Source organism: Spermophilus citellus, assembly GCF_964194105.1.
Source record: "Spermophilus citellus genome assembly, chromosome: 8".
NCBI lineage: Eukaryota > Metazoa > Chordata > Mammalia > Rodentia > Sciuridae > Spermophilus > Spermophilus citellus.
The window spans coordinates 1,095,640-1,111,378 of record NC_138189.1 but is presented as its reverse complement, the minus strand read 5'-3'; the positions used below and the strand labels follow the sequence as shown (position 1 = coordinate 1,111,378).

The window sequence follows — 15,739 nt, the reverse complement described above, 5'->3', positions numbered from 1 at the left end:
ACCCTGATCTGTTTTTTTTGGTGTTTGAATATGGAAAGTCGTTCTGACTGTAAACACAGGCGTTGACTTCTTCCTTTCCAGCCCTTCTAACTTCTTTCCTTAACACTGAAAAGAGTGGACGTGGCGGGCGCCCGGCGGACCCCGCGCTCTGGACCCGGCCGGGCTGAGAGGCTGCAGGAGGAGCCCGGCACCCAGAGTGCGGCGCGGCTTCCCCCGGGCGCCGGCGGAACCGGCCCCTCCGCGTCGCCTGCGCCGCGTCCTCCTCGGCACCGCACGCGTGCCTATTGACAGCGCAGTTCCCGTAGCAGCTCCCGAGAGGGCGAGTGGCTTCCCCGGAACCATAGGTCAAAGCCAGGCCCGGGAGGCCTCAGCTGGGATCCGTCGGCCACGCCTCGCGCAGGCCAGGCGCGGCCCTGCAGGCCCGGCGCCCTCGCCCACCGCCGCAGGTCGCCGCAGGTCGCCGCAGGTCGCCGCAGGTCGCCGCAGGTCGCCGCAGGTCGCCGCAGGTCGCCGCAGGTCGCCGCCGCCTGCCTTCGCCGGCGGCCTCAGCTCGGTACGACGCGACCCAGTGAGCGCCGGCGCACAGGGCGGGCCGGGGGCGGGGCCGGGGCGTGACCCATGCCGGCGCGCCCCGCGCTCCCGGGGGGCGGGGGCGGGGCGGGCGCGGAGGCCCCGCCCACGCGGCGCCGGCTCTGGCGTCGCCCCGCCCGTCAGTGCGGCCAAGAGGACGGAGCGGCGGCGGCGCGCGGCAGGCGGCGGGTGACGGCTCCGGCGGCGGCGGCGGCGGCGGCCAATGAGGGCGGCCGGAGGGGGCGGGGCGTCGCCGCGGTTTTGTTCCGCCGCGGCTGGGGCGCGTCGAGCGCATGTGAGGAGCGCGGCCTGCGCGGCCGGCGCCCGCCGCCCCACCTCGGCCGCTGCCCGCCGCCCGCCGCGCAGGTACCGAGACGGCCGCCAGCCCAGGCCCCCGCGCGCCTGGGACCTTTGTGCGCCCTCGGAGCCCCGCGCGCCCCGGGGTCCCCAGCACCCCAACACTCCTCGTGCACCCGGCGACCTCCTTCCACCGGCGCAGGCCCCCGCGCTCTCGGACCCTTCCCCCGCCGGCTTTCGCTCCTCTCGCCTCGGGACCCTGTGCACCCTCGGATCCCCGCGCTCCCCGGGGTCCCCAGTACTTTAAAACTCCCCGGCACCCGGCGACCCCTTCCGACCAGTCTAGGCGCGACCCGGGACCCCCGGATCCCTCCTGCCGCCCCAGGCACCCATGCACACTGCAAGGGGCGCGCTCCACTTGTTGAATCAACTTTGCTGTCGCCTTGCAGAGCTGGGTGGGCCACTGCCTTTTCTGGGGCCCACGTGTTTGTCGGTCCCATAACCCAGGAGAAGGAGGGCATTTGAGGAGATAACGCAGCACATTAAGGAATCCCCAAAGGTGGACCCAGACGAGGTGGGGACCATCCCCAGCGACCTGCACAAGGTGACTCAGGTGGAATCCGGAGCCGCTTTTCCTGTGTAGGCTGTGGCCCCAGTAAGTGGCTTTAGGACTTCTCTGAGTGGAGAAGGGAGCACTAGGTGAGATGGCGTCTCCTGACTGACTCTGCAGCATGCATTTATTTCATTTTGCCTGATCTGAGTACAGTCACAAATCTGAGGTTTCATCACTCCATCTGTGTGACATTGGCTCTTCTCTGTACTGGGGATTGAACCCAGGGTGCTTCACCACTGAGCGGCACCCCAGACCTTTTTATTGTTTATTTTGAGACAGGGTATCACTCAGTTGCTGAGGCTGGCCTTAAACTTATGATCCTCCTGCCTCAGCCTCAGGCTTGTGCTCAGTTGACTCTTTTTTTTTTTTTGTAGATGGACACAATACTCTTATTTCGTTGTTTGTTCATTTTACATGGTGTTGAGGATAAACCCAGTGCCTCACACTTACCATCATTGTATGGCCACAACCCCAGCCAGCCCCTCAAATGACTCTTGACTTTTATATTTCATAACAGGGTACCTCTTTGAATCTAAGCTTCCCTTGTAACTTTGTTAAGTTTTCCCCCCTCTTTTCTATTTTTTTCCCCAGTGGTTCTGGGGACGAAACCCAAGGCATTTCACTTGCAACAAGTGCTCCACATATTTATTTATTTAACTCAAACTAGATTCATGGCTTAATTGAATTTATGATGAGTTCTCAGCTCTGAGAAAGTCTTTAGCTGGGGCTGCTTTGACTTCAGGACCTGCTGCTGCTGCTGTGCTGTCCTTTCACAGTCACCTTGTCCCCAAGGAAAATCAGTCCAAGAGGGAAAGTCTGGCCTCTTGCTCTGAAGGTAGAAGGCCAGGGAACAGTTTTGTTTTGATTTGAAACTATTACTTCAAATTCCAAATGGAAATTGTTCAGAAATAGTGGCTTTTCCTGAAATTGGGGTAGCCAGTCCAGGAGTTCTTGGTGGTAATTCTTTCAGACAGTTCTCCTCCCCTAGCTCTGGAGCCTTGTCCCTCTCCCGATTCCTTGGTGTATGCTGGGCACAGGTGATCTCCATCCCTTTCCATTGCTTGATCCATGGTTCCTCTCCCTGTCCTGTGAACTTGGAGCTTGTATCTGGGGTTTCTAGCACAGTTGTGGTTCCACTCTGAGGACCAGATGCATGGTGGGGGGCTGCTTTGCATGCGCAAGGCCCAGGTTTCATTTGCACACTGCAAAAAACAACAACAACAAAAAAAACCCAGAAACTTCCTTTGTAACCGTTCTGCCACTGTGTATGAATCCTAATTTTTTGACTTACGTTAGATTTGGGGGCCACAGAGAGAGCAGTTTTTGTTGCTGCTCAAAGTATGTGAGATGAAATGCCAAGGCAGTCATTGTTTTAAAGTAGATGCACCGGTAGCTTTCTGGTTGTGGAGATGCTTGCTCATATCACTGTGAGCATAGGGAACAGTAGTATGAGGACGTTCCTTTTTGAGAAAATATGATTTAACTGGTAGAGAGAAGAACCAGGAAAACCCTTGGGTACTTTTCACTGGTGTACTAGAAATCCTGAAAACATTTTTTTTTTAAAGCAAATTAAGGGGGTGCTGGGGCTGTGGCTCAGCAGTAGTGCACTTTCCTGGCATGTGTGAGGCACTGGGTTCGATTCTCAGTACTGCATATAAATAAGTAAAATAAAGGTCTGTCAGCAACTAAAAATATATATATTAAAAGGCAAATTAAAAATTTTTATGTAAACCTTTTTAGCATTTTCTGCAATGATATTTACCAAAGGAAAATTGGATAAAAATTTTCTAAGCATCTGCTGTAAGCATAGGTCATAGTTTAAACCTCATCTTTGGCACTTGGGTGCTTTCAAACATTAGTTAATTTGATTCCTTGAGGTCTCATGGGTTGTCCTTTTTTGGGTCCTAGGAGTTGAACCCAGGGGCACTTACCTACTGAGCCACATCCTCAGCCCTTTTTATTTTTTATTTTGGGTCAGGGTCTTGGGAAGTTGCTGTGGCTGGCCTTGAAATAGGATCCTCCTGCCTTTACCTTCACGACACTGGGATTCCAGGTGTGTGCTAGGCAAGCTCTTCTTAATTTCAGTTCCAGGAAACTTAGGGTCAGAAAGGAGAAGTCATTGCTCAAGGAGCCCAGGGGATACCGGCCAGCTGGGGCCACCTGCTCTCCTACCCATCTGTCTAGAGCTTGCCTTGTGCTCCTTTGTCAGAGTGAAGCGCCTGGGAGCTGTTTCCTTCTGTGTGACGTGCAGTGTGTGGGGACCAGCAGAGAGGAGGACTCCATTCAAGTGTCTTGTTGTGTCTCAAAGGTAGCACTTCAAGCTTGGTTTCTGTACATTTAAAAAAATATGCTTTATTTCTCAGAGCAGCAGCTTTAGGTTCACAGCAAAATTGAATCAGAGGGCAAGGGAGTTCCCATCTACCCCTTCTCCTACCCTACACAGCCAGCATTCCACTAGAGTGGCATATTGGTTCCACTTGAGAAGCTACCGTAGTACATCGTCAGCCGAGTCCAGAGCTAACACTGGGGTCCACTCTTGGTGTTACTGTTTTGTGGGCTTGACAAGTGTGTGATGAGTAGTGTCACTACTGAAGACCCTCTGTGCCATGCCTGTTCATTCCTCGCTCTGCCACCTTGGTGGCACTGTCTTAGCTCGAGTCCCAGCGCAGGGCCTTTTCAGATTGGCTGCGCTGCTTTCACTGTGTTTCAGTTTCTTCCATGGCTCCTTGTGTCTCCTGGTAGCTCATTTCTTCTCAGCCTTGCACGGCACCCCTTGTCCAGATGTGCCAGTTTATTTATCCACTGGAGTGCTGAAGGGCACCTTGGATGTGTCCAGGTTTGGTGATGGGAATGAAACTGCTGTAGGCACCTGGGCAAGATTGTTGTGGACAGAAGTTTCTGCTTTCTTTGATTAAATGCCAAAGGAACATGACTGTTAGTTGTGGGATGAGGAGTGTTGAAGCTGCCAAATGATCATACACAGTGTCTGTGCCATCTCTCATCCCACCAGCAGTGAAAAAGAGTGTCGTTGCTCCCCGTCCTCCTCAGGATTTAGTGTCCAAGTTCTGGATTTTGGCCATTCTAATAGGTGTGCAGTGGTACCTCAGGGTTGTGTGTTTTTTCTTTTTTCCCCTTTATACTGGGGATTGAACCAGGGGTGCTCTATCACTGAGCTAACCCCCTAGCCTTTCTATTTTTCACTTTGAGACAGGGCCTGGCTAAGTTACTGGGGCTGGCTTTGAACTTGTGTTCCTACTGCCTCAGCCTCCTGAGCTGCTGGAATTACCGGCATGCGCCACTGTGCCTGGCTATTTATTTTTGATTGGTACTATCTATATATACATAAAGGTGAAACTACCTTGTGGTATATTTATACATGCATATGACATGATTTTGTTAAATTCGTTCCACATTTTCTTGCCTTTCCCGTCCCTTCTCCCTCCATCTCCTACTCCTGTGATCCTTCCCCTATCTTTATGATAGTTCATTCCCATTTCCTTTCCCTTATTTTGCTCCAGCTTCCACTGATGAGAGAAACAGACTGTTATGTCCACTCAAAAGTCCTGTGCTGAAAGCTACTCCATGATGCAATGGTATTTGGAGGTGGAGTCTGTGGGAAGTTCTTAGATTGTGAGGGCAGATCTCTCTGGAATGGGATTAGTGTCCTTAGAAAAGAGATTATGGTTCTCCCTTGCCCTTGTATCATGTGTGGACACATGGTCACCTGTGAACCAGAAAGTAGGCCCTCACTAATCACCAAACCTGCCGGAATGGTGAGTAACGCATCTCTGCTGTTGACAAGCCATGCAGTCTTTGGCATCTGGTATGGTGACTTCGTGGGTAAGAAGTTTGGGACTGTGCTGAATGTGTATGTCCAGTTGGGAGGAGATGGTGCTTTGAGTGTTGAGCCTTTCCTCTGCACAGACGAGGGTTCTTCCATGTATGTAGGGTTTGATTTCTTTCATCAGTTTTGTGGTTTCCTTGGTATAGAGATTGTACATATTTTGTTAGATTTGTTCCTTAGTCATTTTTTTGGGTGCAAATGTAAATGGTGGTGTGTTTTTGATTTCAGATTCCACTTGTTCACTGCTGGTATAGAGGAACGTGGTGACGCATGTGTGCTGACTGCTGCAGTCTTATCTCCACGGCTCAGTGTTCCAGAGGTAGTCGTCAGGCCCTTCAGATCTGCTGCAGAACGATTCTTCCTCCGTCTCCTGCTGAGAACAGCATAGTTCTGTTTCTTGCTCCCCAGGCTGTGGACTTTTCGTCCCTTCCTCTCCCACTGCATCAGCTGGGCTCTGGGGGGTGCTCTTGAGAAGCAGCAGTGAGGGGCATCCTTGCCTCATTCCTGGTTTGAGTGGGGGAGCTTCGCGTTTCTTGCTAATGCATGTGTTGCTGTCGGTTTTTATAGATGGTCTTCATCAAGTTGAGAAAGTTCTCTTTTTAGTCCATTTTTGTTAGAATACCTGGCGCTGGGTGGGTTTTAGAGAAGCAAGCTTCTCTGCTCTCCTACCATGACATCCAACATTGAAGCTTTCTCTGGCCTCTGGAGGTGGGAGCTTACTCCCCACCAGCAAGTGAGCCATTAGTCTGCAGAAGAAGCAGCAGGGTCAGGTCAGCTCTGACACCACCTGACTGGAGACACATCAGGTCCCCAGACTACACCCATTTCGCCCCAGCTGCAGTTCTGGGCCTCTGGAGCTTCTGACTGACCAACTGTAAATTGACCTTCCCACAGCCCCCTCCTCCGGTTTGATTAACCAGAACTCAGGAGTACCATACACACATTTGCCAGTTTAATGTGGAAGAGAGATATATATATATGTTTTGAGCCACATCCCCAGCCCTTTTACTTTTTATTTTGAGACAGGGCCTCGCTAGGTTGCTGAGGCTAGTCTGGAACTTGAGATTCTCCTGCCTCAGCCCCCCAGGTCACCCTGCGTGCATCACTGCACCTACACAGAGAGGGTGTTTTAAAGAATACAAATGAGCAGCGAGGTGGAGAGGTGGAGAGGTGCAGAGGGCAAAGCCTAGAGGGGTCCTCAGTGCAGGGGGCAGGGCTCTGGAGCTGGGTTGCCATCCTCCCAGCACACAGGTGACTTCTGTTCACCCTCCTGTGAGGGTTCCCTATTCAGAAACTTCCTGGGCCCTGTCCTTCAGAGTGTTTTTGGAGTCATTGTCCTTGCATGGTGTGACCCAGCATGGTGTGATTAGACACATAGGCTGACAGACTGGGTGGGCAAGCCCAGCACTGGTCTCTGACCAGATTCTTGGGCATGCCTTCCTGGAGGGCAGGGGCAGGACACTTCTCATGGGGGTCTTGTCAGACAGGTGGTGTTTGATGAGAACTTAAGATGAGATTTCTGTGACCTGCCCTGGGTAGAAGAAATTAGGGGAAGAGAAGGCCCGGGAACAGGACTGCTCTCTGAGGCCTGAGCCTGCTCCTGAGGCTGGTGGTACCCAGCACTAACCCAGTCGGAGCCGGGGCCAGGAGCACGTATGTACACGTCGTGTCGCTTCATGTCACACTAGGTGGTTTGCAAGGACAGCAGTTTACTTTCTCAGTCTGGTTCTGTGGCAGTGCCCTCCAGGAGGGAGGTACCCTTGTGGCCCGTCACCTCCTACTGCCCCGCTCTTAGAACTGTTACCTTGGCAAGGCCTGAGGTTTGGAGGGGACATGTTCAAGTTGTACCCTTTCCTTGTATCTACTGAGTTTTTTGGTACCGGGTACTCAGGGGCACTTGACCACTGAGCCACATCCCCAACCCTATTTTGTATTTTATTTAAAGCGGTCTCACGAGTTGCTTAGTGCCTCGATGTTGCTGAGGCTGGCTTTGAACTTGGGATACTCCTGCCTCAGTCTCCTGAGCTGCTGGGATTACAGGCATGCGCCACCACGTCCGCCTCTGAGTTTTTATCATGAATGGGTGCTGGTGGATTTTGTCAGATGCTTTCTCCAGTATCTACTGATGTGATGACATGAGTTTTCTATGTTAGTCTGTTGATTTGTTGGGTTACACCAACTGACTCTCATTCTCATGCACTTTTTGCTCCATAATAATGATATTATTTTTTTGTGGTACCTGCGATGGAACCCAGGGCCTTGCACATGTTAGGCAGGTGCTCTACAACTAAGCTACATGCCCAGCCCTTCCCAAGTACTTTTAAACTAAGATCCTACTTCCAAACAAATAGTTGTGGGTTTTATTGTTAGCAAGATATTGAGAGAATTGGGTGTGGTGGTAGACACCTGTGATCCCAGCGGCTCAGGAAGCTGAGGCAGGAGGATCATGAATTCAAAGCCATCCTTAGCAACTTAGTGAGGCCCTAAGCAATTTAGTGAGACCCTGTCTCAAAAGGCCTGGGGATGTGGCTCAGTGGTTAGACACTTTTGGATTCAATCCCTGGCACCAAAACCCAAGAGATTGATTGGTTAGGACAGGTGCATTTTATTCCCTTTCTCGTTTTTGTTCTGTCCTGTTTTGAAAGGGCTTTCCAGAAAGACTTCCGAGTTCTTGTGCAGCTTATTAGTAGCACTAGCTGTGTGGCAGCAGAATAAGAATGTGTCCCGGGCTTCCCAGGACCCAGAGCGTGGCATCTGCATACGCTCTCTTCAAAGAAGAGACAGCTCTGAGCTGGTCAGCAGCCACCAAACAGCAACAGTTGATGATTTCAGTGGCCATGGGAGGTTCACTTGCTTGGCCGTGCTGAGAGAGGGACACCACTGGTACCTTCTCCCCAGTCCTGGTGCCAGTGTGGTGACTAATCAGTCTAGCAGCGAGGTGGCATTTGGCCCCTTTCTCTGGAGTAAGCATCACTGTTTTAGTTACCTGGCAGCATAATAAATTGCCTCCAAAACTGGTGGCTTGGGACAGTAACAGTCACTTATTATCGCGTGTGGTTCTAGGATCTGAGGTTCTGGAGCAGCTCCTCGGGGCGGCCCTTGCTCAGGGTCTCACCCTGGTAGGTCAGGGGGAGCCTCCCTGGCAGCACCCTTGCTGCCGGGTCTGGTGTCTGCCCGGAACCAGCTGCATTTCTCCTGGCCTAGCGCCTCCTGGGCTCGTGCTGCCCGTGTCAGTCCAGTTAGTGAGATCCTTGCTGAGCTCTCTGAGTACCCTCTGAGTGCCAGGGGTCGTGCCAGTGGGCTCCTCTGCCTGAGGCAGCCATGTGGCTCTCCTTGGCGTCAGTGACGAGTAGGATGACAAACGTTGGTGGAAGTCCAGCCTGGAAACAGGACTGAGGTGACCAGTGCAGGACCAGAAGGAACGGCAGACGGCTCTGGGAGAGAGCAGGCTGAAAGGTGGACTGTTCCGAGGGGCCTTGGAGGTTCAGCGGGCCTGGTGGAGGCCCGTGCCACACAGAGCTGGGAGCTGGAGCTGAGGGTAGGCCTTGCAGGCAGGTCAGCGGCACAGCAAAGGGGGTGAGGCCCGGAGGAGAGGCCAGCGGTCTGAAGAGGACATCCAGGAGCATTCCAGAGACAGCACTGGAGAGGGTTGAGGCATGGTCAGCAGCCAGCACGCCTGAGTTCTGCAAGGTTGTTCTGTTTTCCAACACTGGGGAGAGAAGACCCTGAGAGCTAGAAGGTGTTGGAGGGGTGGGCTTCCTGCCTCTGTGGGAAGAGAGCAGAGTCATGGGCTCATGGGCACCTCTTCCCAGGAAGCTGCAAGATACGGGGCCAGGCCAGAGGTAGGAGGACACTACCCTATGGTCTAAGCTCAAGGCTGCAGGGTCCTGATGTCTTTTATTCCTTCTTTCTTTCTTTCTTTTTTCTTTTTTTTTTTTTTTTGAGTATTTTTTAATATTTGTTTCTTAGTTCTCGGCAGACACAACATCTTTGTTGGTATGTGGTGCTGAGGATCGAACCCGGGCCGCACGCATGCCAGACGAGCGCGCTACTGCCTGAGCCACATTCCCAGCCCATCTTTCTTTCTTTCTTTAATATTTTAGTTGTAGATGGGCGTTAAGACCTTTATTTATTTTTATGTGGTGCCAAGGATCAAACCCAGTGCCTCATACATGCTAGGCAAGTGCTGCACACTGAGCTACCGCCCCAGCCCTCTTGATGTCTTTTAGTCAACCAAACTTGTTCCTAGGAGCTTTATAATTCTATTGGGGAGTTTGGGGAAATAACTGTATTAGGCAGAAACTTTGCATATGAGAAAAGGAGGGCTGGGCGCAGTGGTGCTCACCTGTAATCCCAGCGGCTCAGGAGGCCGAGGCAGGAGGATTGCAAAAGTTCAAAGCCAGCCTCAGCAAAAGTGAGGCACTAAGCAACTCAGTGAGACCCTGTCTCTAAATGAAATACAAAATTGGGTTGGGGATGTGGCTCAGTGGTCCAGTGCCCCTGAGTTCAATCTCCAGATTCCCCCCACCCCCCGCCACAAAAAGGAGGGAATTTTTAATTAGGGGACAGCCTGCTGGGCAGCTGACTGAGCATGCTCTGCATGGGGGTAACGTGGAAGAAGACTCACTGAGCCCCTGGGAGGTGTGGTGCAGGAGCTGGTGTAGGCCGTGTCCATGGTCAAGGTGAGTTGGTCAGTATCAGTCACTGGTTGTCCCAGGGAGGGGGAGGAAGTGGGGCAAGAAGGGAAGCACACCTCCCAGGGGCTGAGAGCACCCTCTGGGGTGTCTGCTGTGAGGAGAGGATATGGACTTGGATGGTATCTCACCCAAATCCACATGAAGTCCTCATCCACGGGACCTCAGAATGTGACCTTATTTGGAAGCAGGGTGGTGGCCCATGTAATCAGTGAGGTCGTGCTGGAGTGGGGTGGCCCTAATCCCAAAGAACTGGTGGACACAGATGGGATGCATGGTGGGGGTGGGAGTGAGGCTGCTATTAGGGAGAGGCCTTTGAACATGCCCAGGGCCACTGGAGGGCCATTAGAGCTGTGCATTTTGTGGGGCTTGTTTAGGACAGCCACAGGATACTGACTCATGGCTTGGCCAATGCTCTGACTCCATCTAGTAGACCTGAATGAAGACAAAAAAAAAAAAAAAAAAGAACCCACTTTGGTGCTGATGTGGAGGGTGGGTCCCCAGGAAGTGAGTGCAGAGCCCAGCGGGAGTTCTGTCTCTTGTCTAGGTAGAGGGTGAGCATCTGGGTTGGTGCCGAGTTGGGGGCTCTTCTCATTGCCCCTGTGGAGCCCCTGCCCCGCCTGTGATGCTTGGGCAGAGGATGGGGGCTGTGCAGCCACAATGTAGGGTGACGGAAGAAGGAGGGTAGGGAAGGCCAAGGGCTTGGGGCCAGGGCCAGGGTTTTGTCCTCTGTCCTAGAGAGACCCGGGAGGGTGGCTCTGGGGGCAGAACGTGGGAGCCCCCTTTCACTGGCATTGGTGCAGGGGCCTGAGGACCAGCTTGGCCCAGCATGCTCCAGGGTAGAGTGAGAAAGAGTGGCAGGGAAGGGGCAGGGCCAAGGGGTCAGCTGACACTGGCTCCTGTGCAAGGAGGGCAGAGCTGTTGGGAGCTGGCTTGGTGACAGTTGGAGTGGGAATGGGCTCCAGTGGGCATTGGCCCCTGGGAGGGGCAGACCGTGGGGCCCACTGTCCCTCCTGAGGTGTCTGGCTTGTGTCCTTTCCCAGTTCCTTCCAGAGCACTGTCCTTGGCCATGTCCCACCCTCCTGTGGGCAGGGCTGGCCAGTTCTGTCACCTGAGCCAGGTATCCCAGTTTGCCTCCGCTGCTGTACATCCACCTCTGCATCTGGGGGATCTTCCTGCCAGGGCCAGCCTCTGTCTCCCTCTTGGGGCCGCTGGCTCAGCTTTCAGTCTCCACTTCATGTCGTCTTCCGAGGGGCTTCTTAGGTTGCCCATAACAGGCTGCTGCTGGCCTCTGATGGAGGCCAGTGGCCCTCCTCTCTGCCACCTCTTCTCTGGTGGAGGCCAGTGGCCCTCCTCTCTGCCACCTCTTTCCTGACGGTGGCTGGTTGGTTTCCTCCTTACTGCCATTTCATTGTTTTGTGCTTCTCTGGGCTTTCCTGCCTAGACTTGTACTTCCTCTGATCCTGACCAGCTTCATCTCAGAACCCCACCTAGGCTCCTGTGGAGGGGCGGAGCCTACCTGGAGGATGGGCATGCTGTAGCCTAGTGGCTGTGTCCTGGCATCACGGTCAGTTTCCTAGAGGGCAGACGGGCCTGGCACTGTGGGTTGAACAGTGCCTCCCAGCTGTATTCAAGTCCTGACACCTCCCTCACATCTCTGAATGTGACCCTGCTTTGAAGTTGGGTCTTTGCAGATGTGACCTAGATAGGTTAAGAGGAGGCCTCACTGGATTAGGATCGTCCAGTCCTCTGAAGCTGCAGAGCCTTGGGAGAAGCTGCTCACCTGTTAGGTGAGGACCTATGGAGAGGCAGAGATGCTGATGCTGCCAAGAAGCTCAGGCTCCCTCTGAGCCACTGGACCTGGAGCTGCAGGGCCCAGCTGTTCCTCTGTTCCTCTGTACCTCAGTGTGGTGCTTTGTGGTGGCAGCCCTGGAAACACCCAGTCTTCTCCTCAGTTGGCATCTTCCTGCTGTGCTGGGGTTTGGCCACTGACAGCCCCTGCTGGGCTTCCAGGTGGGAAGGGTGTGCGGAGCTGCTTTCTCCTCTGCTGGCAGGGGTCCACCACCATGGCCCTCCCCCATTCTGCCCTGCCGAGCAGTGCAGGCCCCTCCTGAGCTCGCAGTGTTGACAAGATGCAGTTCCGCCAGCGTTCGATGTCTTTGTTGAGGGGTGTGGAGACCTTCCGCAGGTCCACATCTGCCACTGCTACAGGGCAGAGTCTGACGTCCATCAGGAAAGTGATGCTGAGGGGTGCAGGACTGCCGTCCAGCGGGGCCGAGTCAGTCTCCCAGTCTCCTCCTCAGTTGGCGTCCTCCTGCTGTGCTGGGAGGCCTCAGCAATGGTCGGTGTTGTGTTGGGTGCCCTCCTGGCCTTACTGGCCTTGCTCTGGCCTCCATGACACTTCTGATGGTGCTGGCCAGTTGTTTTGCAGTTTGCCCTCTGGGTGTGTCTGAATAGACTGAGGTTCTGTATCTTCAGTAGGAGCCCTGCTGTGGGCTGTGTCCTCCCCAGCGTCCCCTCAGAAGGCACGGTGTCCATGTGTCCTGCCTCTTGTTGTGGTCATTTGATCCTGTGGCTTAGGAGGTCCCCTGTGGGTTATTTTCCTTTGTAACTAATGAATATCTGGTGGGGAGATGGTTGCACACAGTGTGAGTTCAGATCCTTTCATACCGCCCCTGTGGAGTTTAGCACTCAGCTGGTGATGGTCCCTTTCTTTCTGTTTTGCAGTGCTGGTATCGAACCGAGCCGCGCACATGCCTAGCGGGCAGGCTACCCCTGAGCTGCACTCCAGCCCTCCACTGATGGCTCTTGCCTGAAACCCATGTTGGTGTGTGTGTCAGAGGGTGAGTTTATGGGGTTTCAGACTTTTGGTCTGAAACAGACCCACTCCTGTCCCATCTGCCAGCTGCCCCCAAACCTGCATCAGCCCAGCTTCACCTGCTCCTCCAGTGCTCCAGGACCATGGAGTCTGTTGCTTCCTCTCTCCTTGAACTGGGAACCCAGGGTCTCCACATGGTAGACAGGGGCTCTACCACTGAGCTACATCTCCAGCCCTTCTTATTTTTATTTTGAGACAGGGTCTCACTAAGTTGCCCAGGCTGGCCTTGAACTTGGGATCCTCCTGTCTCCTGAGTTTCTGAGATTACAGGCGTAGCTACCACACCTGGTTGTGGCTGTTTTTAAAATAACTACTCATTATGTTATGATTTTTTTTCAAGTTGAATTGTGCTACTGTGGCCTTTTGGGGGTTGACGTGTGTGTTTTTGTCTACCCAGGAGGTTTCAGCAGGAGGAGATGGTTTCAGCAGATGGTGGCACCTGGGCTGAGGGAAAGGGAACTGGTGGATGTTTGGATTGGTATAATTAAGGAGTGTCCTGCTTGTCACCCATCTAGCTGAGGGTGGACCCTACAAAGCCCTGTCCTATGAGGGTGTGACTCAGAAGTTGGGGCTGAGGTGAGCTCTTGTGCAGCGAGGCTGGGCAGCCAGACCAGTGCTGGTCCCACAGCAAGCCTGGCGCTGATTCAACCTCCTTGTTTGAAAAACACAGACCCGCTGGACCTGTCTTGGCTCACATTCCCTGTGTAGGCCAGAGCTCTGCCCAGGTCGGTGGGGGCTGTCAGTGCCAGGCACACCAGGTGCTGACGGAACAGGGGTGTGATCCCAAAGCAGACGAGCTATACGGGAGCAGTGTTCCAGCTGCTTGGGTACCCCCACCTGGAGTAGCCCCTGTGTGTGGGGAGGACTCAGTCCTGTCTGGGCCAGGCCTCCTGGTCCCCAGGTCAGGCCTGTGGCACCTGCTGGGTCTCAGGTGCAGTGTTGATGGTTACACTTGGCCCTGCTTCCTGCTTATGGAGGGCCCTGACTGCCCCATCCAGGCAGATGCCAGCTTTGGGCCTCAGTTTCAAAGTCACGCAGAGGAAGTGTTGGTGGATTCTGTTTAGAGGGTGTGTTTCCTAAGCGTGGGAAGTGAGTGCTAAGTCTTGGCAGCGTCTTGGAGGTACGGGGGTTCTCCTGGGCTTTTCTGGTCTCTCTGTGCATGGCTGAGGTCGGGTGTTCCTGCTCTCCAGTGTGGCCCTGCTTGCTGTGGCAGTGGCGCCACACTGTGGGCCAGCTGGCCGTACCTGCTGAGTTGGGGTGGACACTCACCTTGGGCAAGCTGGCTGGCTGGAAGTGGAGCTAGCGCTCGCAGGTGCTCCAATGTGTAGCTGCCCTGTCCTGTCTGTGGCGCTTGGGGACGTGTGCTCAGGAGGCCTGTGGGGTCCGGTGCTCTTCAGCTTCAAGGCCTCTTTTGTTCTCTTTGTCCTTTCAGAAGGTGCTGTCACCGGGTTTGCCACTTTGCTTCCCGCCATCTGTGTGGCCTCTTGCTTCCTTGGCTGATGGCCCCTAGTGGCAGCTCCCACTCACCACTGGGCCCAGAGCAGTCTAAAGCCTTGTGTGAGTGGTGTCCTGGGGGCATGCTGGACCTCTTGCTGGATGGGGACATCTTACCCTGTGGGGGAGCTGGCCTCCCCAGGGCCAGAGAGCTCAGGACTTGCAAACCTCCTTCTTTTAGGACTGGTGTGCCACCCTGTTCTCCCCAGAGGGACCCACGCTTCAGGGGCCAGGGCTGGGGAGGCAGACCTGGTGTGGAACCCTGCTGGCCACCTGGAGACCTGGCTCCCACTGCTGCCATCCTTCCCTCCTTCCTTGGAGCAGGTTGGGTGGCCTTTCCTGCAGCTGTAGGAAAGGGTTTCAGTGGGGCTGGTGCTGTGTGTGCCTCTGACCCTTCATCCTTCCCCAGAAGAGCCTGTTCCTGGAGGTTCCAGGTGGTTTTGAAGGCGGGAAGGTGTTTGTCGGGCGGGATGTTAGGAGTGTACGAGAGAAGCCTCCGCACCGTGGTTCCACTCTGGTCACGTGGCCGTTTCTCTTTGCAGGCACAGCTCTGAAGAGCCTGGGGAGATGGGCCGTTGTGTCTGCCAAGCAGAGACATAACCTGAGGTTCAGCACGACCCAGATGTGGCCTGGGCCTCCCGAGGTCCGATGTCTCAGAACTGCAGCACTCCGTGGTGGGCGGAGGGAGGGCGCTGACCATGGTCACGCTCATCACCGAGAAGCTGCAGAACCAGAGCCTGGATGACCTTACCCACAAGGCCTGTGAAGCTGGCCCGGTGAGTTGGCTCCAGCGCCAAGGGCAGAGTGCTGCCCATATGTGGTGTCCCAGAGGTGGCTGCACTGGGACATGGAGGCCTCCCAGGCCGAGAGCTGAGGGGCCTGGTGGGCTGGGCAGCAGAGGCGCCGTGTGCATCCAGGCCCAGGCCTGTTGGCGTTGTCGGGGCCTGTGCACGTCTGTGTCTAGGTGGTCAGCACATGTGGCCTGGCCAGGTGCTCTGAGGGAACCTCTTGATTTCATCACTGTGGGTTTTGTCTGGTCTGAACCTGGCGTAGGCAGAGTAGTTTTCTACCTATGAGGTAAGTGGACTTTATATGTCACCCTGAGGACACCCACTGCCCTGGTTAGATTGAGCGTCCAGTCTGGAGTTGGCACTGTGTAGGTGGCCTGCCTGGGGGGTCTCCATCCTGTCACCCCATCCCGGCTGGCACGTGGCTGGGCCCGTGCTAGACAGACCCAGTGTGTTGTCCCTCTCTGGGTGGCCGTGGGCTGGCCCACTGTGGCTGGTCCCCTGTGGCATGGGCCTGGCCTGCGGGCGTCGTGGGAGCGTGCCTTGTGTGCTGGAGGAGTT

The 15,739-nt window shown here is 54.7% G+C and overlaps 1 protein-coding gene across 5 annotated transcripts in view; it reads left to right on the top strand.

The window, feature by feature from the left end:
- The first annotated feature begins 948 nt into the window (after positions 1–948).
- FAM53A (family with sequence similarity 53 member A) overlaps positions 949–15,739 on the top strand; it is a 31,025-nt gene continuing 16,234 nt past the window's right edge. For 2 of the 5 annotated variants that reach the window (XM_081303833.1, XM_081303829.1), the window contains exons 1-4: positions 949–1,522; positions 5,553–5,643; positions 12,746–12,861; positions 14,933–15,166. In XM_081303833.1, the coding sequence (XP_081159959.1) occupies positions 15,089–15,166 (78 nt within the window). In that variant the 5' untranslated portion in view covers positions 949–1,522; positions 5,553–5,643; positions 12,746–12,861; positions 14,933–15,088. The remainder of the gene's footprint in view (positions 1,523–5,552; positions 5,644–12,745; positions 12,862–14,932; positions 15,167–15,739) is intronic. The other 3 variants (XM_081303831.1, XM_081303832.1, XM_081303830.1) reach the window with 3 other exon arrangements.